This window comes from Erinaceus europaeus, chromosome 8, assembly GCF_950295315.1.
Source record: "Erinaceus europaeus chromosome 8, mEriEur2.1, whole genome shotgun sequence".
In the NCBI taxonomy this organism is placed as follows: Eukaryota; Metazoa; Chordata; class Mammalia; order Eulipotyphla; family Erinaceidae; genus Erinaceus; species Erinaceus europaeus.
In genome coordinates, this window is record NC_080169.1 from 46,998,084 (window position 1) to 47,022,545 (window position 24,462).

Consider the following 24,462-nt stretch of genomic DNA (forward strand, 5'->3'; position numbering starts at 1 on the left):
TTTGCCCTTAGATTTGGTGTTTTTTTTTTTTTAATTTATTTATAAAAAGGAAACACTGACAAAACCATAGGATAAGAGGGGTACAACTCCATACAGTCCCTACCACCAGAACACCATATACCATCTCCTCCCTTGATAGATCTTTATCCGTCTGGGAGTATGGACCCAGGGCCATTATGGGGTGCAGAAGGTGGAAGGTCTGCCTCCAGTAATTGCTTCCCCACTGAACATGGGCATTGACAGGTTGATCCATACTCCCAGCTTATCTCTCTCTCTCTCTAGTGGGGCAGGGCTCTGGGGAGGTGGGGCTCTAAGACACATTGGTGGGTTTATTGCTTAGGGAAGTCATCATGTTAGTATCTGGAACCTGGTGGCTGAAAAAAGATTTAACATATTAGAGGCAAACAAATTGTTGACTAATCATGAAACTAAAGGCTGGAAAAATTCATATGAAGAGTTGGGGGGCGTCTCCATTTAGTAGAGAGTTAGTAGTCTTATTTTAGTTATATTCCATAGAAGCCATGACTATACTTTTTTTTTTCCCTGAGCCTGACATCTGATATGCAGATGGATCTAAGTTATTGTCTGGGGAGAAAATGTCATGATTGTAAAAAGGACCAGAAAACTGGATCAGGGAGGAGAGTAGCTCCCAAATATGGGAAAGGTGTATAAATAATTTTTTACTGTAAACCCCATCGATTTGATATGTTCTGGGCCCGTATTTAGTAGGGCCCATATTTAGTAGGTCACTATGTGACCTCTGCATCCCTAGAGATCTGAGTTCACATTCTGTGGTCGTGAGTAGGAACGTTCCAAGCTGTCCTGATTTCAGGACCCATCTTCCTCAGGTGTAGCATAGAGTATGTTGTCCAGCCTCCTTTCAGAGGATGGAACGTTCTCTACCATTGTTGATCCATGTTAAGGGCAAGGTCCTATGGGGGCCCACAAAGAGGTCTATTTTGTTGTTCCTGATAGAGATGACCAGTAACAATGGACAGAGGGATCTGTTTGAGATCTAGGTCCTTCATGTCTATTTGGGAATCTCAAGACTCCCTGAGTATGGCCCAAGATGATGGGGTAGCCTGATAGTGACGAAAGAGTCATTATTAAAGTATGCCAGTCTCTTGCCCTTATTCAGCTTTTTTTTTTTTTTTTTTGCCTCCAGGGTTATCGCTAGGGCTCGGTGCCAGCACTACGAATCCACTGCTCCTGGAGGTCATCCTTCCCATTTTTGTTGCCCTTGTTGTTGTGCTTGTTGTAGTTATTGTTGTCATAGCTGTTGTTGTTGGACAGGACAGAGAGAAATCAAGAAAGGAGAGGAAGAGAGGGGGAGGGAAAGACACCTGCAGACCTGCTTCACCACTTGCAAAGAGACCCCCTGAAGGTGGGGAGCTGGGGGCTTGAACAGGGATCCTTATGCAAGAATATCATTTGGTATGAATTGAGGGAGGCATGGAGGAAAATGAGCCCCACCCTAGATGTTCCAGGACTGGGGGAAATATAGTCTCTATAGAGGAAGCAGGAGGATCCTCTTGTCTTAGGGTTTAAGAAGGCAATAGATAGTTATTGCTGTAATCATATTATTTGGCAATTGGGTTATCTTTGAAAAATCTCTTTGTTAGGATTTGCTGTATCATACCCAACATCACCATAATTTATGTCCTTTGACATTATTTGCTTCTTTTCATTGTAAGTGTGATGTGTCTTGGTGTCTTCAGGTCTGGATTGATTCTGTTTGGGACTCTCTATTCTTTTTTTTTTTTAAAGATTTTTTATTAATATTTCTTTATTACCTTTTGTTGCCCTTGTTGTTTTATTGCTGTAGTTATTACTGATGTAGTCGTTGTTGGGCAGAACAGAGAGAAATGGAGAGAGGAGGGGAAGACAGAGGGGGGGAGAGAAAGATAGACACCTGCAGACCTGCTTCACCACCTGTGAAGTGACTCCTCTGCAGGTGGGGAGCCGGGAGCTCGAACCAGGATCCTTATGCTGGTCCTTGCGCTTTGCGACACGTGCACTTAACCCGATGCGCCACCACCCGACTCCCGGGACTCTTTATTCTTAATGTCCTGTCTGTTGTTTAGGTCTGGGAAGTTTTCTTCTATTATTTACTCTAGAATGTTTACTTCCCCTTCCTCTCTTTCTTCCTCTGGTAGGCCAGTCATACAAATGTTACTTCTTTTGAGATCATCCCACATATCTCTGTTGTTGTTTTCAGTGTCTCTCAATCTCTTTTTAGCTTTTTACCTCTTTCTTGTTTTTCTCTAGCTCATCCTCTGTCTAACTAATTCTCTTTTCTGCTTCAGTTAATCTGTTTTCCATTCCATCAGCTTCCTTCTTCAGTTCAGTTATCATATTAGTATGTTCTGCTAGTTGGCCTTTTAGCTCAGCTATTTCAGCTTTCAGTTCTCTAATTCCCTCAAGGTAGCTAGTATTTTCCTTGAGGATCTCATCTGTTGTTTCCCTATCTGATAGCCCTTTCCTCTATAGTTGTCTTCATTTCTATGATTATTAGACTTATTATTGCTTGCATACTTTTCTTATCTATGGTTACTTCTGACTGATTTGGAATTTCTTCTAGTCTCATTTCCTAATTCATTGTGGTAGCAATTTTATTTGCGCTTGATTTAACCATTTTATTTTTATTGATGTGGTTTGTATTTTTCTGTTCTGTTGTTCTTCTGTTCTTGTGTTTTGAGTACAAGCCACACTATACTAAAGTCTTTCCATGAATGCAGTCACAAACCTCAGAAATTACAGCAATACCAACTGAAGCAAGGACTGATGCAGTTCAACCAATACCAATTAGCTGAACAACACCTACAGTCCAAGAAGGAAAAAAAATGAAGAGAAAGGAAAAAAGGGAAAGCAAGAGTAGACAATTATGCAAATCTGCTGTCCACTATAAATTCTAAAGTTCCAAGAAGAGAAAGGAAAGTAGGAAAAATAGCCAGAGAGAGAGACAGAGAGAGGGAGATGAAGAGTCCACTCTGAGTGACATTTCTCCCACAAAATAATTCACAAATGAGTGTCAGTGAATTCATAAAACAGAAGAAGGAAGAAGAGGAAAAAAAAAGAGAGAGAGTAGTGAAAGGAAATAGATCTTTTGGTTTGTTTTAATTAGCTAGGAGGAGAGAAAAAGGAGAGTGGATGGAGGAGGGAGGATGGAGAGAGAAACAAATTGCTCCCACAATGGATTGGACAGCCAGTCACCTATCAATGGAAAAAGCAACAACAGTTAATTTTGGTCAATCTGAAGAGGAGGGAAAATGGACACGTGTATATAATAATTGTAATAATAAAATAAAGTAGAGTAAAAACCCCTAAAAGTCAGTCTGAAGCTTGGACTACTCCAGATTGGCTGTATGCAGCTGATCCCATTCCTAAACCATGCAGAGATATCCAATTATAAGTAGCATCAAAAAAAAAAAAAAAAAAAAAAAAAACCCAGCTAGTCTTTTCCAGGCAAGGCTAAGGCCCTGATTGATCAGGCATTCTGTCAATCAAATAGAGCTCCAGCTCCCTTCAAAAGGAAAAGGAAAAGGTTTGGAATGATACCCCTGCTGAGCCAGGAATCTTGGTAAAGAAAATAGCTCCACAGGAAGCCTGGTAGGAGTGGCTGGCCAGCACTGGGGGATAGTTTTGAGGGTGGGGCATAGGGTGAGTTTAGAAATAATCAAGCCAAAGATTTTCCTTTCTTTGTCCTTTTGGCCTCTGTTTGCCAGCCTAAGATTGGGTTATAGAACTCTTTTTTTGGTGTCATACTGATTCCCCTTTATTCACCCTTTCAGATATCCTGCCCTCTCTAGAGGATCCCAAGTTGTAAGCTGCTTCTTTTTGGAGCTCAAGCCAGGTGGTGTCTCCAAGTCACCACTAGGCTTTTTTTTTTTTTTTTTTAATTGGGGCACTAACAGGGAACTGAATAAGGGCTGCAGGTGACTCCCATACTCACCAATGAGATTAAAATTAATCATCTAGCCTTTTTGGTTGCTCATTTAGGCTATCAACTTTGCTTTTACTTTTTTCTCCACTTTATTGGGGGTTAATGGTTTACACATAGCTACAACTTCTCATCTCTTCTCATCTCATGTGATAAGTGTCTAGATGTCTGCAAGAAACTCTTTCCCTCAACATAGGTCCTTTCTCCCCATCATACACGAGTACCCCCAAGCCCCTCCATCCCATCCCTTGTTCTCTTTCTCCAGAGTTCTTTGCTTTGGTTCAATACACCACACTCAGTCCAAGTCTCTCACATTATGTTTTTCCCTTGCTTCTTAAGTTCTACCTATGAGTGAGAATATTCGATATTTGTCCATCTCTTTCTGATCTAGCTTACTAAACATGATATGTTCATGTTGTTTTTACTTTCCAATGAGCTTGTTCACTTTTTAGAAATACTGACTGCAAAATATTTCAAATCCATAATGAGGTATACAAGTGTGGTATACTCACCACCTAGCTTAATTTGCCTTTTAAATTTAAGCTTCCTGCTCACCTAAAATTAATTTAGATGTTTCTTTCATTTACTTAGCATAACTGTTCTCAACACAAGTAGATAATAATACTATTTAATAGTCTTTTGTGTCTAAAATAGAACTAGAAGTAACTTAGATTGAAGTATTTTATGTAATTATAAAATTAAAAGTTTTAATATAGTGTGTAATTTAAACAAATTTGTTTTATTTCAGGTTATAATATAACTTCCTTGCTGATGCTTTTTCCCCGCCCCTTCTCACCAAATCATCAACAGTAGAAAAAGAAGAAAACATGTCAGGACACAAGTGGTATGTAATTTATCTTTTCTAAATTAAGAGAAGCTACTGAAGTGGAAAGCACATAATATATGCTCAGTAAATGCCTATTTCATGAAAGGTTACAGTAGCAGTAAATTGCCTGTAGCAGTAAATAATCCTATTCAATGTCCCCACTAGATATAATATGAAAGCCAAAGAGCCAGAACATTACACATTCTTTCTAATGTGTTTTCTCTAAGAAAGTAATTTACACCTTTCAGACACCGAGTTGCAGATGCTACTATGATTTCATCCTGAAGTCCATGGGTGGACGATCTTACCAGTGTGCCCCAGAACCTCACCTCTCCAGAGTCCTACCCCACTAGTGAAAGATAGAAACGGGCTGGGAATATGGATTGACTTGCCAATGCCCATGTCCAGCAAAGAAGCAATTACAGAAGCCAGATGTTCTACCTTCTGTAACCCAAAATCAATTTTGGTCCATACTCCCTGAGGGGGAGAAATGTTTGGAGATGACTAGAGGGCTCTGAACTCTAATTCCATCAAGAACCAGAGAAAGAAGAGGAAAAAAAGGAAGGACATTTGTAAGTAGTAATAGGTATAGGTGTAACTTATGGAAGAGAAGACAAGACCATAGAAAATAAATTGTGCAAAAAAATAGATAGATAGATAGATAGATAAATGGTTATAAAAATAATAGCCCATATTTGTGACCTTTGGAGAAACACTGCAGTTTCCAATGGAAGGCATGAGGACACAAAACTCTGGTGGTGGGAATGGTGTGGAATTGTACCCCTATTATTTTATAATTTTGTAAATTATTAATAAAAAAGAAAGCAATTTACCTATAACTTTTTTCCTGGATAGATAATGTTTTTCTACTACTATGATTTCAACTGTAGTGAACTGATAGATTTATTTTGTCACTATCTTATTTATAATTTTTAAAGATCTAGTGAACATGTCTAATCTCTATCATTTTATAAATGAGAAACCTTAAGTTTCAGAGGCTTAAGAGTATTGCCCAAAGTCCATACCACTAAATTCCAGTAACAACTTTTATTTTGTAATTTTTCTCTTTGAAGTCTAATTCTTACTACAACTTTTTCAAGTGTAATGAGATGAAACATTTTTATCACTATCTTATTTATAAATTTTAATGTTAAGGCTACAGTTGAAATTACATATAATACAGCCATAAAACAGTGAACACAGAACTCACACTCATTAATTAATCAAAATTTACAAATGTTTAGAAGCTGATCTTAATTAAAAGTAGATGGTGCTGGGGAGTGGGCACAGTGGGTTTAAGCCCACAATGCACAAGTGCAAGAACCAGCCCTAAGGATCCCAGTTCAAGCCCCCAGCTCCTCACATTCGGGGAGGGGGGTCGCTTCACAAGTGGTGAAACAGGTCTGCAGGTGTCTGTCTTTCTCTCCCCCTTTCTGTCTTCCCCTCCTCTCTCAATTTCTCTCTGTCCTATCCAACAACATGAATAACAATAACAACAATGGCAACAAAATGGAAAAAAATGGCCTCTAAGAGCAGTGGATTCATAGTGCAGGCATCAAGGCCCAGTGGATTCATAGTGCAGGCATCAAGGCCCAGTGATAACCCTAGAGGCCAAAAAAAAGATGATGCTAAATAAAATAGATGTACCTATAACACATTGAAATAGCATGTTAAATTTTTTATAAATTTTGTATCTGTTTTAAGCAGTGTTTTTGAACCCAGGACCTAACAAGGCAAACTAATCTTTGTCAGGTCTTTTTTTTTTTTTTTTTTTGTCTCCAGGGTTATCACTGGGACTCAGTGAGGGCACTATGAATCCACTGCTCCTGAGGCCATTTTTTTTTTCCATTTTATTGGAAGAGAATTGAGAGAGGAGAGGAAGATAGGCAGGATAGAACAATAGACACCTGCAGACTTGTTTCACCACTTGTGAAATGACACCCCCCACCCCGCTCCCACTGTAGGTGGAAAGCCTACCACTGGAACTGGGATCCTTGCATGTCATATTATGTGTGCTTAACCCAGTGCACTACCATCTGGCCCCCTTCTTTTTTATAATATGAAAAAATACAGTGCATATTTTCATTTTTCAAATATGCAATTAATTATAATGAGGAATGTACTTTTTACTCTCTTTACCAGAGCACTACTCAGCTCTGGTTTATGGTGGTACAAGGGATTAAACCTGGGAATTTGGAGCCTCAGGCATGAGAGTCTCTTTGCATAACCATTATGCTATCTACCCCAGGCTCATTGTTATCTCCTCCACCCATGAGAAATGTACTTTTTAAGGTACATCTATTTTCCCAGTAGAGAAGCAATCAGGTCTAAATCTTCTGTGATATCTAATGTCAGAGTTAGAAAAAAAATCATTATGTCTCCAAATATAATGAATTTCAAAGGTAATTAATAAAATGGCTTAGGGATTTAGCTTGCTGAGTAGCCCCACTTGATAGCACTAAAAGAATTATCAGACTATTTCTTTTTCCTTTTTTTTTTTTTTCAATTATTTCATCTTATCTCACTGAAACAAGGAGGTGGTGCTATTCTATAGCTCTCATGATGGAAGGCCATACCCTGACAATACCCACCTAAGTGACATTGGAGAACCCTAAGAAAAGGATTATTCTCCCAAATATCATATTATTATTATTTATTTACTCTGCCATATATTTACTCTTCATTGTTTCCCAGTAAAATGCAAGGGTTGCAGAGAACACTAAAATGTGTAGTGTATCAGACTCTGGTAGCCTAGATTTTTAACCCTGCATGACTTTAAGCAAGATTCTTAGCCATTTGAAACCTTTGATTCTTCACTGGTTAAATGTTGGAGGTTAGGTATATTCAATAGGTCTCTAAAATCCCTTTGCTTTGGGGGCCAGTCAGTGGTGCACCTGGCTAAGTGCACACATTACAGCGCACGATGACCTAGGTTCAAGCTCCTGGACCCCACCTGCAGGGGGAAAGCTTCATGAGTAGTGAAGTAGGACTGCAGGTGTCTCTCTGTCTCTTTCCCTCTCTATCTCTCTTTCCCTTCTTAATTTCTCTCTTTCCTTCTCTATCTCTCTCTCCCTTCTCAATTTCTCTCTGTCTCTAATAAATAAATAAAATTTTTAAAAAAGGATTTAAAAAATAAATATAATTCTTTTGCTTTTTCCAAAATGGATTTCTGTTGTTTTATGACCTTTGACATAAATATAATTCTTTTGCTTTTTCCAAAATGGATTTCTGTTATTTTATGACCTTTGACCAAATGCATGGCATGGTACAAAGAAGTTCACCATATTTCCCACTCTTTGAAATTTCCATTATGCTTAAATAACCTGTCCATGTTCGTCAGGGAAGCAATTACAGAAGCCAGACCTTCAACCTTCTGCAACCCACAATGACCTTGGGTCCATACTCCCAGAGGTATAAAGAATAGGAAAGCTATCAGGGGAGGGGATGGGATAAGGAGTTCTGGTGGTAGGAATTGTGTGGAGTTGTACCCCTTTTATCCTATGGTTTTTGTACAGTGTTTCCTTTTTCTATATAAAAGTTAAAAAAAACCCACAACTTGGGAGGAGTATATTCATCCAGTTATTTTAGTTAGTACTGTAAATAAAAATTATGTTTTAAATAAAGTTTATATATGTTGAGTTTCATTCTTTCTGATGTAAATTCATTATAGAATGGAGAAATCATGAAATCTCCTAAACCTGAGTTCTCTACAAAGATGACTATTGCTAAGAAAGTCATCTGAAATTCCTCCTGAATTTCTAAGAATAAATGTGTAAATTGGAATTGTAACTGTTACCAAGACAGAGAGTATAGGCCTTTAAATTCCGAGATACAGTTACTTTCTTGTAGTAGCAGTAGGCAACTCTTGTTTTAGGGTAAAAGTGTGATATAATTTGAGTGCCCACCTGAAGATAGTTTGGAAGTATGTGTGGTTTGCTAGTGAAGAAGCCTGCCTGGGAGTCCTGTGTCAGTTTCTGGAGGAGGAACTCTAGACAGGAGTGGGCAGTAGACAACACAAAGAGAAATGACAAAAAAACACAAAGGGCCAATGACAAATTCTAGGGCTTTTCGCAGTAAGGTTTGGGTGATAGCTAGACACTTTTATGGAATCTGATATGTGTTTTTGTGTGTGTGTGCCTCCAAGGTTATTTCTGGGGCTCAGCTCAGTGCCTGCAACACGAATCCACTGGAGGCTTTTTTTCCCCTTTTGTTGCCCTTGTTGTTTATCGTTGTTATTATTATTGTTGTTGTCATTGTTGTTGAACAGGACAGAGAGAAATGGAGAGAGGAGGGGGCTTGAACCAGTATCCTTATGCTGGTCCTTGTACTATATTCTTTTAGATTATTTTTCTAATACCTATTTTACATTTTTAATTCAGTTAGATAATTATTAATAATTCAGTTAGATAATTAATAATTCAGTTAGATAATTATCAATAATTATTCATTAAATTAATTATTAATCATTAAAATAGGTATTAATCATTAATACTCTAACTGAATTAAAAATGTAAAATAGGTATTAGAAAAATAATTTAAAAGAATATAGGATTCCAGGATGCGGGGTGGTAGCGCAGTGGGTTAGAGTATTAATGATCTCTAGTTAAAATCTTTTAAACATTTTTACTAAAAAGGAACACTTAAAATTTTATACAAAGAAGTTATATACAGAAATGAAACCTATGCCATTTACTATCTATGTACATTTTAAACTACACAGAGTTTGAATCCTAGATCAAGAATGGAATATATATAGAGCTTGAAGGAATCATGTTAAGTGAGATAAATTGGAAAAAGAAGGATGAATATGGGATAATCACACTCATAGAGAGAAGTTGAAGAATAAGATCAGAAGGGATAACACAAAGCAAAACATGTACTGGAGTTGGTGTACTGCACCAAAGTAAAAGACTCAGGGGTGGGTCCCACAGAGGAGGGTTCAGGTCCTGGAACAGGATGGCAGAGGAGGACCTAGTGGGGGTAGAATTGTTATGTGGAAAACTGAGAAATGTTACATATGTACAGACTACTGTATTTTACTGTCAACTCTAAACCATTATTCTCCCAATAAAGAAATTTTTTAAAATAATGGAATATATAACCACTATATATTTTATATATATATATATATATATATATAATATAAAAGCCACTATAATCTAAGTTGGAAGGGAAGGAAAAGAAAAAAAAAATCAAACATAATGACATTCTGTGCAGGATCATGATAATTATAAATACTTCTCAAAGGAATTTATCTCTTCAGAACAGAAAATTACTCATCCCAACCTTATCAGTAAGCAGTACTTATACTAATTGTTGATTTCATGTAGGCTATTTTTTTTCCTAAAATGCAGCTCCAGAAAATGAGCCCCATACCTGTGCATGTATGATACCACTGAGTAGCCTCCCCAGAGAAGAGGAGAGGCAGAGAAGAGAGATACACCAGCACTGTTTGGCTAACCATGGACTAATGGACCATTGGCTAGCCCTGGTGCTATCCATGGTGCCCCTATATGGTGCAGAGACTCAAACTCAGGCCTAACAGAAACTAAAGCATATATTCTGCTCAATAAAATGGCTCCTAGCTATTTTTTTTTTTAATTTTGGACTTTTTTTTAAGCTTCTTTTTTTAATTGTTTTTATTTTTATTTATTTATTGGATAGAGACAGAAATCGAGAGGGAAGGGAGGGATAGAGAGGGTGAGAGACACAGAAACACCTGTAACCATGCTTCAACACTTATGAAGCTTTCCCCCTGCGGGTGGGGACTGGGGGCTCGAACCTGGGTCCTTGCACATTGTAACGTGTGTGCTCAACCAGGTGCTCCACCACCCGGCCCTTGGACTATTTCTTTAAGATTAATTTATCTGTGAAAGTAAGAAAGCCCTAGTACTACCCTGGCACATGCAGTGCAGTGGATTAAATTCAGGACCTCATGCTTACACGTCCTAAATTCCTTACCTCTTATAGACACAGACTATTTTTAATTAAACTTAATAAATGAAATACAAAATTGTACCAGGATAAATTAACTTAAACATACATATTCTTTTGCATAGTTAAATTACTTGACATATAATTTTCAAATCACACACACACACACACACACACACACACACACACACACACATACATACATATCCTGTGGCTATTAGACACATCAATGAAGTATCTAGTACAAGTGTACAGGTCTATAAAATATACATACTTAGAAATGAAAATCATGTGGTGGTGCACCTGGCAGAGCGCACATGTTACAATCTGCAAGGACCCAAGTTCAAGCCCCCAGTCCTCACCTACAGGGAGAAAGCCTTGCTACTAGTAGTAAATGTGTCTCTTTTTCCTCTCCCTCTCTATCTTCCCCTTCCCTCTTGATTCCTGGCTATCTCTGTCAATAAATAAAGATAATAAGGAATTTTTTTAAAAGCTGAAAATCATGTTTACTATTTTGTTTTATCTTTGCTATGCTCTTCCTGACTTTCTATCTCTGTTAAGCAACTGTTAAAATTATTATCATAAATCTGTAATCATTCTTTTTTAAATTTATGCCAGAGCAATACTGACCAAAGCATTTCTCTGGTGTATGTAGTGCCAGGTATTAAACCATAAAACCGAGGGCCTCATGCATGCAGGTCCTGCACTCTACCAGCAGGGTTACCTCTCCAGACAACCTAATAGATTTTTCAATGCACAGTGCAGCATTATTAGCTATAGGCACATTGTAATACAACAGAGCTCTAGAATTTATTCATCTTGCACAATGAAACTGAGTACTTTCTCATTTTCTCCTCTCCATTCCACCACTGGTAATCACCTCTCTTCTCTCTGATTCCTGACATTTCACACTGAGGTACCCTCGTGACAAATTTTAAGCATGCTATTTTCCAGCCTCTTATCTCTCCTTTTCTGTTGTCACTTCGGTGGTGCCTGTGCTGCTGAAGAGGAGAGAACATTGGCTCATGTTTTTTATTTCTGATTCACTGGGGTACAAACATAGCCTCTCTCTTCCCTTCTAAAAAAGATGTCTGTCAAACTCGTTGATACCTAAACAATTTGATATTTAAACTAAACTTCTCTTTAAGGTTTACTTTCACAGCTACCTACAAAAGGGGCTCCATTTCCATATTTACTTTAAAGATTTTAGAGTGTGTTAAAAATTATCTAAGAAACACTTACATTTAATCACTGTATATTTGGATAAATGTATACTTAAATATCTAAAATGTATCAAAGTCATAAATAAATTAGCTAATTTTTATTTTTATTTATTTATTTATTTTTTTAGCAGTTATCCCTGGGACATACAGGATCGATATGGTCAAGATAAGTCAGTTGTAAATAAGATGCAACAGAAGTATTGGGAAACAAAGCAGGCTTTTATTAAAGCTACAGGAAAGAAGGAAGATGAACATGTTGTTGCCTCTGATGCAGACTTGGATGCTAAGCTGGAGGTGGGTACCCTTCTGCTTCTCAGTCCCACGGTGCTTTCTATCTAGGTAAGATTTATACTTGAAAATACACTGCAAATAATCATTCCTGAGAAAAATCAAAGACTAGAAAGATTCAGTCCTAGAATATTTTTATATATACAAATTCTCATATAATCACTGGTATCTTTCTACTAGTCTTTTTTTCAAGCACTTAGTTGAAATGAATGATAAAATAGTTAATTCTCAATAAATGCTCAGAGAAAATTTAATGCCATATATCAACACTAGTGATATCAATACTAGGGTCAGAATATGTTTACATTTAATACAAAAAAATAAAAAGAAGAATAGAAAAAAAGATTCTCAGAAGTAAACTCTAGTAAAATTGTTACTGAAGTCTGAAAAATTCCGGAGTGAATTACTGAACAGATATTTAATCAGAATAGCCAACAGACCAGTTCATTTCTAGTTGATCTGAAAGTACTGATATAACTGGTAGAAGGTCTAATAACTTTATGCCTTTCTAGACATTTCTGCCTATAATTTATATTAAAGTTGAAAAAGCTTAGAGCTGGGCAGTGGTGCTCCTGGTTGAGTGTACACATTACCATGTGCAGAGAGAGACCCAGGCTCAAGCCCCTGCTCCCCACTGGAAGGGAGAAGCATTATGAGTGGTAAATCAGGGATATAGTTGTCTCTTTCTCTTTCCCTTCTGTTTCCTCCCCCCCCCCCCAGACCCCCAATTTCTCTCTGTCCTGTCAAATAAAAGGAAAAAAATGGCCAACAGAAGCAGTGGGTTCTTTGTGCAAGCACCAAGCCCCAGAAATAACACTGGTGTCAATTAAAAAAAGAAAGAAAAGAAAGAAAAAGCCTGCTTACCAGTCTGTGAATAGGGCACTGAAAGAAATTTGTTACATGGCCTAATTTGAACTCAAAGCAGTCTCTAAATTTAGTATGTAAGTTAAAATTGATGAAGACTAAATAAAGTCAGTTGGACTAAAATAAAGAGCTCAAGATTTTAAAAAACTTCTGAAGAAGGATGACCAGCATGGTGGAAACTGGTAACTCTTGAACAGAGAAATTGTAGGGGGAGATAGGTCACTTGCTAATTATGTAGAAAATGGATAAAATTTGTTTTATGCCTCTGGGGGTCAAACCAGACCCCGAACTACTATTCATGGAGCAGTTTCTCTTGGAGTTACACCAAGTAGACATTTGTCTGCCAGTTTTTACCGCCACTAGGTGGTCAAATTCCACACCAGTCTTATTCATCATTATATTCTCAGCTAAACACATAGTACACAACATTAACTGAATAAAGTGTACATGTTGATGCAATTAACATTAGTTCCCAACCCTCTTATGTATTTTTGGAATTGTCCAAATTCCAATTACAGTTCAAAGGCAAGTTTTGACAGGGATGTTCTCAGGGAGATTGCTGAAATGAAGAAAAGTAGAATCAGGAAGCATATTCTGATTTCAGCATTCTATTAATTACTGTTGACTTAATTACAGGTTACATAAGAATTTCATATCTTAAAGATTTGCTGCTTAGAAACCTAGTTATTACATGCATTACTCAAAAATAATAATGTTTTACTAACTAGTAAATTAAGCACAGTAAAGTAAGTTTATTATTTAGGCTCTTACAGGAACTTCATTATTTCTTTTTCTTTTCTATTTTTAAATTTCTTTATTGGGGTATTAATGCTTTACATTTGACAGTAAATACAGTAGTTTGTATATGCATAACACTTCTCAGTTTTCCATATAATAATACAACCCCCACTGGGTCCTCTGTCATCCTTTTTGGACCTGTATTCTCTCCCCTACCCACCCCAGATTCTTTTACTTTGGTACAATACAGTGACATTTTTATTGAACCAACTATAATCAAAATAGCTATTGTCCTAGCCATGTAGCACCCAAAGTACTTAACTATGATCATTTTCATATCACAGGTCTCTCTTGCATAAATGTTATATTGGTTTTGATACTTATAGAGGTGATGAATTCCATCATTAGAGAATACAAATGAGTGTGCACATAATCCAATGTATTGGTTCAGTAAATTAGCTGTAGATTCCTAACCTCTCAAACAAGAACTTCTATTCTGCTGACACAGAAAGCTGTGTGTTAAGCTACAGTGATGATCAGATCTTATTATAACCTGTTAGGGAATTAAGATAAGGAAATGCTACATTTTGTCAATGTATTTGTCAAGACAGCTTATTTAAGAAATTCTTTTCACCAAAGCAGGTTTTAAGTGCAAAAACTGACAAAACTGACCTAAGTCTCTAAGTGAGCGTCATTGCAAAGGAGACTGGCTTAGTGGTGAAAATGGTTCTTTCCTTAGTTGTGGTTTGGTTACAAGAGTGTATATAGTTGTCAAAACTCACAGAACTGATCTCACATAAGGTGTACTTTTTTTTTTTTTTTTTGCCTGCATGGTTATTGCTGGGCTCAGTGCCAGCACTATGAATTCATTGCTCCTGGAGGCTTTTTTCCTCATTTTTTTGCCCTTGTTGTGGTTGTTCATTGTTATTGTTGTTATAGCTGTTGTTGTTGGATACGACAAAGAAATCGAGAGAGGAGGGGAAGACAGAGAGGAGGAGAGAAAGATAGACACCTGCAAACCTGCTTCACAGCTTGCTAAGCCATCCCCCTGCAGATGGGGAGCTGGGGGCTCGAACCCCGTTCCTTTGTGCTTTGCTCTTTGCGCCATGTACACTTAACCCACTGCGCTACTGCCCAGCCCCCAGGGTATACATTTTATTGCATTTATTTATACTTTTGTTTAACTGGAGCCAAAGGAAGGTGCATTCACTGGAATGTACTTGTCATCATAAGTGAGGACCCAGATTTCAAGCCCCAGGTCCCCACCTGCAAGGGTGGAGGGAGTCTTTATCAGCATTGGAGCAGTACTGCAGGTGTCTTTCCTCACTATCTCTCCCCATTTCTGTCCTTCCCTTCTATCAAAAAAAGGGGGGAAATAGCAGTGTGTAGTCGTAGAGTCACCCTTCAGACACCAAGCCCCAGCAAAAATCCTGTTGCCCTGCCTCTCTCTCACAAAAGTGAACAATAATTATAGAACAGCTCTTAAATATGCTCTTTGACCTCCCTTACCTCCTGAGTTCTGAAATAACTATGTGTTTACCATTTGTGACCTAGAATAATATCAAGCATTTGCAAATAATCAGAGTTAGATTGCTGATTTTCTGTTTTGTTTCATGTTGAAGGATGTTTTTTCAAACATGTAGAAGTTGCAGTATAATGAAATAAAAATTTGTATTTTCATGATATTTTGTCATTAAAAATATTAACTAATATCCATGTATCCATTTTAGTAGATAATTTTATCATATTTACTTACTTTAAAAAATATTTTTATTGTCATCAGGGTTATCTCTTGGGCTTGGTGCCTACACTACGAATCCACTGCTCCCAGTGGCTACTTTTTTTTCTACTTCTCTATATTTTTATTAGATAGGACAGATAGAAATTGAGAGGGCTGGGGGAAATAGAGAGGAAAAGAGAAAGAGAGACACCTGTAGACCTACTTTACTGCTCATAAAGAATCACCCTTGCAGGTGGGGAGCAGGGGCTCAAACCCAGGTCTTTTAAGCATGGTAATATATCTGAATAAATGGGTACACTACTTCTGGCCTCCTTGGTCATATTTATTATGAAGCAGATAATCTGTTGTGATTTAAATAGAAAATTCTTAATGACACTAGGACATAATTACAGCATTACCATGGCCACTAAGATGCTAGAGAAATCATGATTAATATTTTATTTATTTATTATTATTTTTAGCCATCTCAATTTCTGAAGCAAAGACAAATGCTACTATAAGCGAAAAAAAAATCTAGTTATATTCTCTGTATAGCCTACCTGCTTTTCACTTAATTTCTCCTACTATGGTCAAAGCATGACTTTTTTTTTCTTTGTATGTTATATGAAATCACTGGCAAAATAAGGAGTAATGGGGGCTGCTAACTAAACTCTGTTTTACCAGATGTCTTCTAAAGAACAGAACATTCAGTAGATTAAGGTTTTTTGCTTTTTATTGAGTTGTTTAAACATGTCATAAAATATATTAGGATCATAAAATGAGCTACAGTCATGTTTTAAATGTGATTCTTCATTGACAGATCTTCCATTAAAAGAAAAAAAAGATAGTAAGTGGCAAAAGTAATAAATTAAATTACAAATGAATATTGGGTCTCTGGTCCTCCACTTAGGATTTCTGCTTTTGAGCTATTATTTCAGTTGCCTGAAGGAAATTATTATTCTGTGGATCTTAACTTCGAGTACATAGATTATGAACTCCAATAAATACAATAGCAGTATATTTAAAGGATTTAGCCACAGTTTCTGTAAAGAATACCATAAAGCACCAAGCACAGTTAGGGATGTAATCATTTTTTCAGAGAGAACAAATTCTATGGTAATTTCAATGCAATTGTGTTTTATATCACTACTGTCTGTTTTACTTACCATTTTGCTTGATTTATTTTATTTATTTTTTTTTTTTTAGCTCTTTCACTCAATTCAGAGAACCTGTTTGGATCTGTCTAAGGCAATTGTTCTCTATCAGAAGAGAATATGTTGTAAGTATACCAAAAGCAGGATATTAAGTGGATAGAAATATGATTTGCCTTTAAAAAATCATTGTATTAGTTTCTGTATTGTAAACCATGTGTGATGGATTATAGTACGGTTATTGACATGTGGGTATAATTTCTCATCTCCCCATGATAGGTATCTGCAGAACATTCATCCCCAATGTAGGTCCTTTTCCATCATCATGCACCTGGACCCCAAAGGCCCTCTCCACCCCCTCCCTTCCTTTACTTTGGTCCAATATACCATACCTAGCTCGTTTCTCTAATGTTTTGCCTTTTATTCCACTTAATGTGTTTAAGGAGTAAGACTAGGAAACTACTATTCAGGAAGGTCTGTGTTTGCTCTTTAGAAAGGGGAAAGATTGCTCTCTAGTAATTCTATCAGAAACACTTTGTTTAGGCTATCTTTCAGTGCACGTATCATAATACAGAAATGTTGACTTGGGCCTCTTCTTGGGTAAGTATATACCATTTGTTTTCTTTCTTTTCCTTTTTTTTTTTTTTTGCCTCAGGGGCTTGATGCCTACACTACAATCCCCTGCTCCTGGAGGCTGCCTTTCCTCATTTTGTTGCCCTTGTTATGACCCCTGTTGTTGTCATTACTGTTATTGTTGATACTGCTATTGTTGTCAAATAGAACAGAGAGAAATTGAGAGGAGGGGAAGACAGAGAGGAAGAGAGAAAGATAGACTGCTTCACCGCCTCTGAAGCGACCCCCTTGCAGGTGGGGAGTCAGGGGCTCGAACCAGGTTCCTTACGCTGGTCCTTGCTTGTCCTTCGCACCATGTGGCTTAACCTGCTACGCTATTGCCTGACCCCTCCCCACTGTTTCTTTTCTCAATTAGAAAATGTTTTTCTCAGTTTTATATATTAGGCTTATAAAACTTTAGGGTGTTCTAAACCATCTCTCAGACTTAGTGGTTAATAGAGGAGAGAGCTGAGCAATCTGGGGTGTGTCACAGGAACTTTGGTGGTAGATATGGTGAATTGTACGTGGACATGCAGGTGTGTAATTATACTCCTGAAAATTTATAATTTTGTAAGTTAATGTTGAGTTACTACTAATAATAAATTATATAAAAATTTAAACTTTCAATAGTTTTTCATTTAATCATACTTACTACATCATATCCAATTTTATGTCTTTTAAAATAACCAAATAGAAAGAATGCCATACAACTTACATGGCTCTATTTATTTGACATGGCTTCTTCATGCATAATTTTTATGTTGAATATTGATTTGGTAGGAAACAAGATTTCCCGTTGTTCACCCTGTCTTAAATTTGCTACCAACAAAGTTATCTATGACACATTAGATATCAAAGTATATGTTATTTATTTAAAATTTTTTATTTGTAAGTAACATGATATAATTTCCATTTTTCTTTTATTTATTTTTAATTTTTTATTATTTATTTATTGGATAGAGACAGCCAGAAATTGAAAGGAAGGGGGAGATAGAGAGGAAGAGAGACCCCTTTAGCGCTGCTTTGCCACTTGCAAAGTTTTCCCCCAGCTGATGGGGAATTGGGCCTTGAACCCAGATCCTTGAGCATTATGGCATGTGTGCTCAACCAGGTGCACCACCACCTGGCTCCTAATTCCCATTTTTCTGAAACTGTGTATGTCATTTGTCTACCTCTGGCTGTTACCAATCCCTTCCCAATAGCCACAGATTCACAATGATAGATTTTCCTTTTATTAGTAATGTCTTTTTATTTTCCTTTTTTCTCTTTCTCTCTCTCTCCTTTTTTTCCTTTAGATAGCGATAGAGAGATAGAGAGGGAATGGGGGATGGGGCGGGCCACAACACCAACACTTCAATGTGGTGAGGGACAGACTCAAACCTTATTCACACAAAATGCAAAGAAGCACATTAAGTGAGTTCTTTCACCAGTAATGTCTTTTTAAGACTATTTTGGGGAATTTCAACATCCTAGGACTTAGAAGGATAGTTTTTATTATAAAGTATGTATTTTACTGCTTAATGAGTGTTTCAGTTAAAGCTTTTTCAGGACTGTAACTCCATAATCTCCTGGAGAAAATCATATATGATACATACCCTACCATTTCTCATTTGCAAATCCTGGTCCATTGTACCACCTGAAGAACTTTCAGATTCTTCTTCCTCCAACTGTCACCATTAGTTTCACCATTAGTTTCTTTGTTTCCAGTGTCAGCTTCCTAACTGGTCTCCTTACCTCACTTTGACCTCTTGCAGCCCATTTTAAACAATCAATCAAGGGCTCTCTCAGAGCCTCCAATGGTCAAAGCTATGACAATGTGTACCTCACAATAATGATGATAACATTGGATTATAGACTATAAAGTATATTAAATATCTGTTAGGCCTATAATGAAACAGAGGGAATAGTTCCTTCTTTTAAAATTATTCCATTTAATAAATATTAAACATGAAAATGCAGAAAGCACAAAATCATTAATAGTCAAAAATCACAGTAGGAATTATCATAGATAAGATTCACCAAAGCATGTTATAATTAGTGAGCAAAAGTTTGAGGAGAAACTGGATATTGACATAGTCTCATGCACTTCTATCCAAAAAAGTTAAAATGATAAAAAATGGGGGCCAGGAGGTAGCGCAGTGGGTTAAGCACATGTGGCACAAAGCAAAGGACTGGTGTAAGGATCCCGGTTTGAGCCCCCAGCTCCTCACCTGCAGGGGAGTCACTTCACAAGTGGTAAAGCAGGTCTGCAGATGTCTGTCTTTCTCTCCCCCCTCTCTCTTCTCCTCCTCTCCATTTCTCTCTGTCCTGTCCAACAACAATGATAACAATAACAACAACAACGATAACAAGGGCAACCAAAGGGAAAAGGTGGCCTCTGGGAGCAGTGGATTCATAGTGCAGGCTCCCACTGAGCTCCAGTGATAACCTGGAGGCAAAAAAAAAAAAGACCAATAATAATAATAATAATAATAATAAAAGAAAAGAAAGAAGAAAAAAAAGAATAGCAAATTATTCAAACAGTAGGTATCGCTTTAACTTAGGTGATCAAACTGAGAACATGTAGTCCTATTACCATTACCATCATAGACTTACCATGTAATTCCAATGGTAAGCCACCTTTCAGCTTTCTTGCCCTCAAACATGCAATCATGTCTAATGAGATATCAGATAAATTCAAATTGAGAGCCATTCTACAAAATACCTAACTATGACTCTTGTTTTTTCAGGGTTTTTTTTTCCAGTTTATATTTATAAAAAGAAACACTGACAAAACCATAGGGTAATAGGGTTACAACTCCATATAATTCCCACCACCAGAACTCTGTATCCCATCCCCTCCCCCGATAGCTTTCCTATTTTTTTTTTTTTTAATGAAAACACTGCCAAGACCATAGAATAAGAGGAGTACAGTTCCCACCACCAGAACTCTGGATTCCATCCCCTCCCTTGATAGCTTTCCTATTCTTTAACCCTCTGGGAGTATGGACCCACGGTCATTGTGGGGTACAAAAGGTGGAAGGTCTGGCTTCTGTAATTGCTTCCCCATTGAACATGGGCATTGACAGGTTGATTCATACTCCTAGCCTGTTTTTTTCTCTTTTCCCAGTGGGGCAGGGCTCTGGAGAAGTGGAGTTCTAGGAGACATTGGTGGGTTCATCTACCCAGGGAAGTCCGGTTGGCATCATAGTAGCATCTGGAAACTGGTAGATGATAAAGAGTTACCATAAAGCCAAACAAATTGTTGATTAATCAAGAACCTAAAGGCTATAATGTTGCAGATGAATATTTGGGGTTTCTGTTTTGGAAATAGCTAGTAGGTCTATTTTAGGTATATTCTGAAGGACCCATGACTTAATTAGTTTTTGCCTGAGCCTGCAGGTAGACTCAAGTTACTGTCTGGGGAGATGATAGCATGGCTGAAAAAAGGGGATAGAAAGCTGGATCAGGGAAGAGAGTGGCTCCCATATATGGGAAAAGTGTGTAAATATGGCTGACTGTAAACTCCATCAATTTGAGCTGGGGCCCAGATTCAGCATAGGAGCATATATAACCTCTACTTCCCTGTAGGTCCGAACTCGCATTCTGTGGTCTTAAGTCGGAACATTCCAAGTTGCACCAATTTCAGGACCCTTCTTCTTCAGGTGGTAGATAGAGTATGTTATCCAACCCCACTTTGGATGATGGAACATTCTCTACCATTTTTGATTCACACTGAGGGCAAGGGCCTATGTGGGCCCCCAAAGGAGTCCATTATGTTGTTCCTGATGGAGATGACCAGTGATAAGGGAGATAGAGATCTGTTCGAGGTCTAGGCTCATCGTGTCTGTGTGGTAATCCCAGGACTTTTGACTAGGTCCCCAGCTGACGGGGTGGCCTGATATTGACTAAAGAGTCATCATTAAAGTATGCCAGTCTCTTGCCCTTACTCAGCTTTTGCAGTCCTTACTTTGATAAGGTTAGCTTTGAAGTAAGTGAGGGAAGTATAATAGGAAGTAGGTGAGGAGGGTATCTAGGTCTAAGTAGGAACTATTTTACTAGGTACTTTAAAGTATCTTTTTAGGTCTTTCTACTTGCTGGCTGCATTTATTGACTCACTACAAACTATTGTGCACTTTTGCTTTAAGGTATATATTTTGCCCTAATTTATGGTTACAAGCTTTCCTGTTCTTTAACCCTCTGGGAGTATGCACCCTGGGTCATTATGGGGTGCAGAAGGTGAAAGGTTTGGCTTCTGTAATTGCTTCCCCACTCAACATGGGTGTTGACAGGTCAATCCATACTCCCAGCCTGTCTCTCTCTTTCTATAGTGGGGAAGGGCTCTGGGGAAGTGGGGCTCCAGAACACATTGGTGGGGTCATCTGCCCAGAGAGGTCTGGTTGTCATCATGGTAGTATCTTGAACCTGGTGGCTGAAAGAAGAGTTAACATATAAAGCCAAACAAATTGTTGACTAATCATGAAGCTAAAGGCTGGAATATTGCAGATGAAGATTTGGATAGCTAGTAGGCCTATTTTAGTCACATTCCAAAGGGCCCATGACTATACTAGTTTTTTCCTGAGCCTGACCTCTGATATGCAGATGGACCCAAGTTATTGTCTGTGGAGATGATGGCATGGCTGCAAAAAGGGCTAGAAAGCTGGATTAGGGAAGAGAGTAGCTCCCAAATATGGGAAAAGTGTCTAAATATTTATTTGATCTGGGGCCCATATTCAGCATAGGAGCCTGTGTGACCTCTGCATCCCTGTAGGTCTGAGCTCCCATTCTGTTGTCATGAGTAGGAACATTCCAAGCTGCCCCAATTTCAGGACTCGTATTCCTCAGGTGGTAGATAGTGTACGTTATCCAGTTTCCCTTCATGGGATGGAACATTCTCTACCATTGTTGATTCACATTGAAGGCACGGTCCTGTGGGTGCTGTGCAGATGTCTCAGGCTAGTGCCAGTTCCTGTGACAGTTGGGACATTCTCGGAGCGCCTGTTCTGCTATGTTGTCCCCTCAGGCTAGTGCCAGTTCCCGCGAGAGTTAATACAATATTCTATAAGTACCCTTCCCAACCAATCCTGTCCTAGCTCGTCACTCCTGGTATTTGCCCTATAAAGCCCTTCTTCTTCCGCCCCTCGTCTCTCTTTCCTGCTTTTCACTTCGGCAAACAGACGCAGGGTACAGTGCTGCACATAGCAGGAGGCGGCCATTTTTGCTACCTCCTTGTGGCCCGAACCACTGCACTCTCACCCAACTCTGATGTGCCCATGTGAATAAAGATTTGTGTTCCCTCTTCGCTCCAGATCTCCTCTCTCTCTTCTCTGCGGTGCAGCCCGACATGCAGGGGCCCCACAAATGGGTCTGTTGTGTTGTTCCTGATGGAAATTACCAGTGACAATGGACAGAGGGATCTATTCGAGGTCTAAGCCCATCATTTGTGTGTGGGAATCTCAGGACTCCCTGACTAGGGACCCAGATCTATCTACGACTCTTAATGGACATTGATATTATGAAAGTCTGGTAAGACAGGACCTGTGACATATTGAAGGAGATTTGATAATTCAGTGACATGTGGAATCGTGGATTGAATTCCAAAAAAGAAAATTAATGGAGAAGCTAGTAAAATTCAAATAAAGTTGTAGTTCAGTTAATAGTAATAATCCAAGTTAGTTTCCTAATTTTAATTATTATGCCATAGTTAAATAAAATGCAGGCATTAGAGAGAATTGAATGTGAGTGTACACTGGAATTCTGTGTTTTGACCTAAAGTATTTCAAAATAAAAAGTTTTAGATTCAAGAGTGCTAGCATACCCAGTACAGGGCCTGGTTTCTAGGCCTCGATACCACAAAATGACCATTCCTTCTCAGAAAGAAGTCATCACTAAGTAACTTTATTTTATTTTTTAAATTTCTTTATTAGGGATTAATGGTTTACAGTCAACAGTAAAATACAATGGTTTGTACATATGTAACATTTCTCAGTTTTTCACATTTTCATTCAACCCCCACTAGGTCCTCTTTGGCCATGATGTTTTAGAACCTGAACCCTCCCACGTAACCCAGAGTCTTTTACTTTGGTGCATTACACCAACAATAAGTAACCCAACTTTAAGCATGATGCAACTTGGGCTTTTTTTTTTTTTTAACCACCATCAGAACAGCACTGCCAATTAAGCTGAGTCCAGTTCTTGAGATTAGGCTGTTTACCTTCCCATTTTGAATTCACAAGTCCATAAAATAACCAGATATTATCTTTCAAATTCTTCAACCTACTTAGGTTTACTTAAATAAGAGAGGGTATATTTGAACCTGTAACCACTCAGGTGCCAAATTTGGATTCTTCTTAACCTGAAGCACAATGTGTTTGTATATGACTTGAGACTTCAGCATAAAGACAAGGTGACAGTACTGTCATATAATTATGAACAACAACATTAAAAAAAGTGCTGTTCTCCGTGGAGAAAGATTTGTAGATTTGAGTGAGCCCCATACTAGGAAGCAGGATGGGAAAAGGAATAGAAGATATTAAAAACACACACTTTTATAATTATATGAATTTTCTTAAGGTTGCCTAAATCTGTGACATAAATATCAAATAAGCGTTTGAAGTGAAATAACAATGTATGGGGATAAAAGGCAAAAATTATATTTAACTGAATTTCACAAATATTTAATTAGTACCCAGAATAAGACATTATGATCAGCCTGGAAGACCCATTGTTTAGATGAGTTCCCTGTCCTGAAAAAGCATAGGGTCTCATAGGAAGAGCAGACACATGCCCACCCAGGAGTGAACACTTGATAGTCAGATGCTAATCAGGCATTGCAGTCTCTGAATTCTTAAGACCCCAGTAAATATTTGGAGTACAATTTCAGTATTAGTTTGACTTAACTCAGCTCTATAACTTTTAAGTTTGTTCTTATTTTCAATTCTGTTGGTAATTCTGAAGAGAAGAACAACTTTCAAAAAGAAGTCTTATTTGTTCATTGCATACAACATTCTCTTGAGAAATACTTAACTGTGTGACTCATGATTTTGTCCAGAGATGTAGCTTAGAGATAACTCAAATTAGAAAAAAACAAAGCTATAGAATATAGTTCCTTTTTATATTAAAGACTTTCATAAAGAAGTTTCCATATTCATCTTTCAGTATCAGCATTTTTTCCCCTTGGCCATTAT

The 24,462-nt window shown here is 37.8% G+C and overlaps 1 protein-coding gene across 8 annotated transcripts in view; it reads left to right on the forward strand.

The window, feature by feature from the left end:
• Positions 1-24,462, forward strand: part of ICA1 (islet cell autoantigen 1) — a 181,102-nt gene that overhangs the window by 18,582 nt on the left and 138,058 nt on the right. For 3 of the 8 annotated variants that reach the window (XM_060196175.1, XM_016192587.2, XM_016192586.2), the window contains exons 2-4: positions 4,689-4,784; positions 12,052-12,217; positions 16,740-16,812. In XM_060196175.1, the coding sequence (XP_060052158.1) occupies positions 4,768-4,784; positions 12,052-12,217; positions 16,740-16,812 (256 nt within the window). In that variant the 5' untranslated portion in view covers positions 4,689-4,767. Of the gene's footprint in view, positions 1-4,688; positions 4,785-5,014; positions 5,339-12,051; positions 12,218-16,739; positions 16,813-24,462 lie in introns of all 8 variants that reach the window. The other 5 variants (XM_060196177.1, XM_060196176.1, XM_060196180.1 and 2 more) reach the window with 3 other exon arrangements.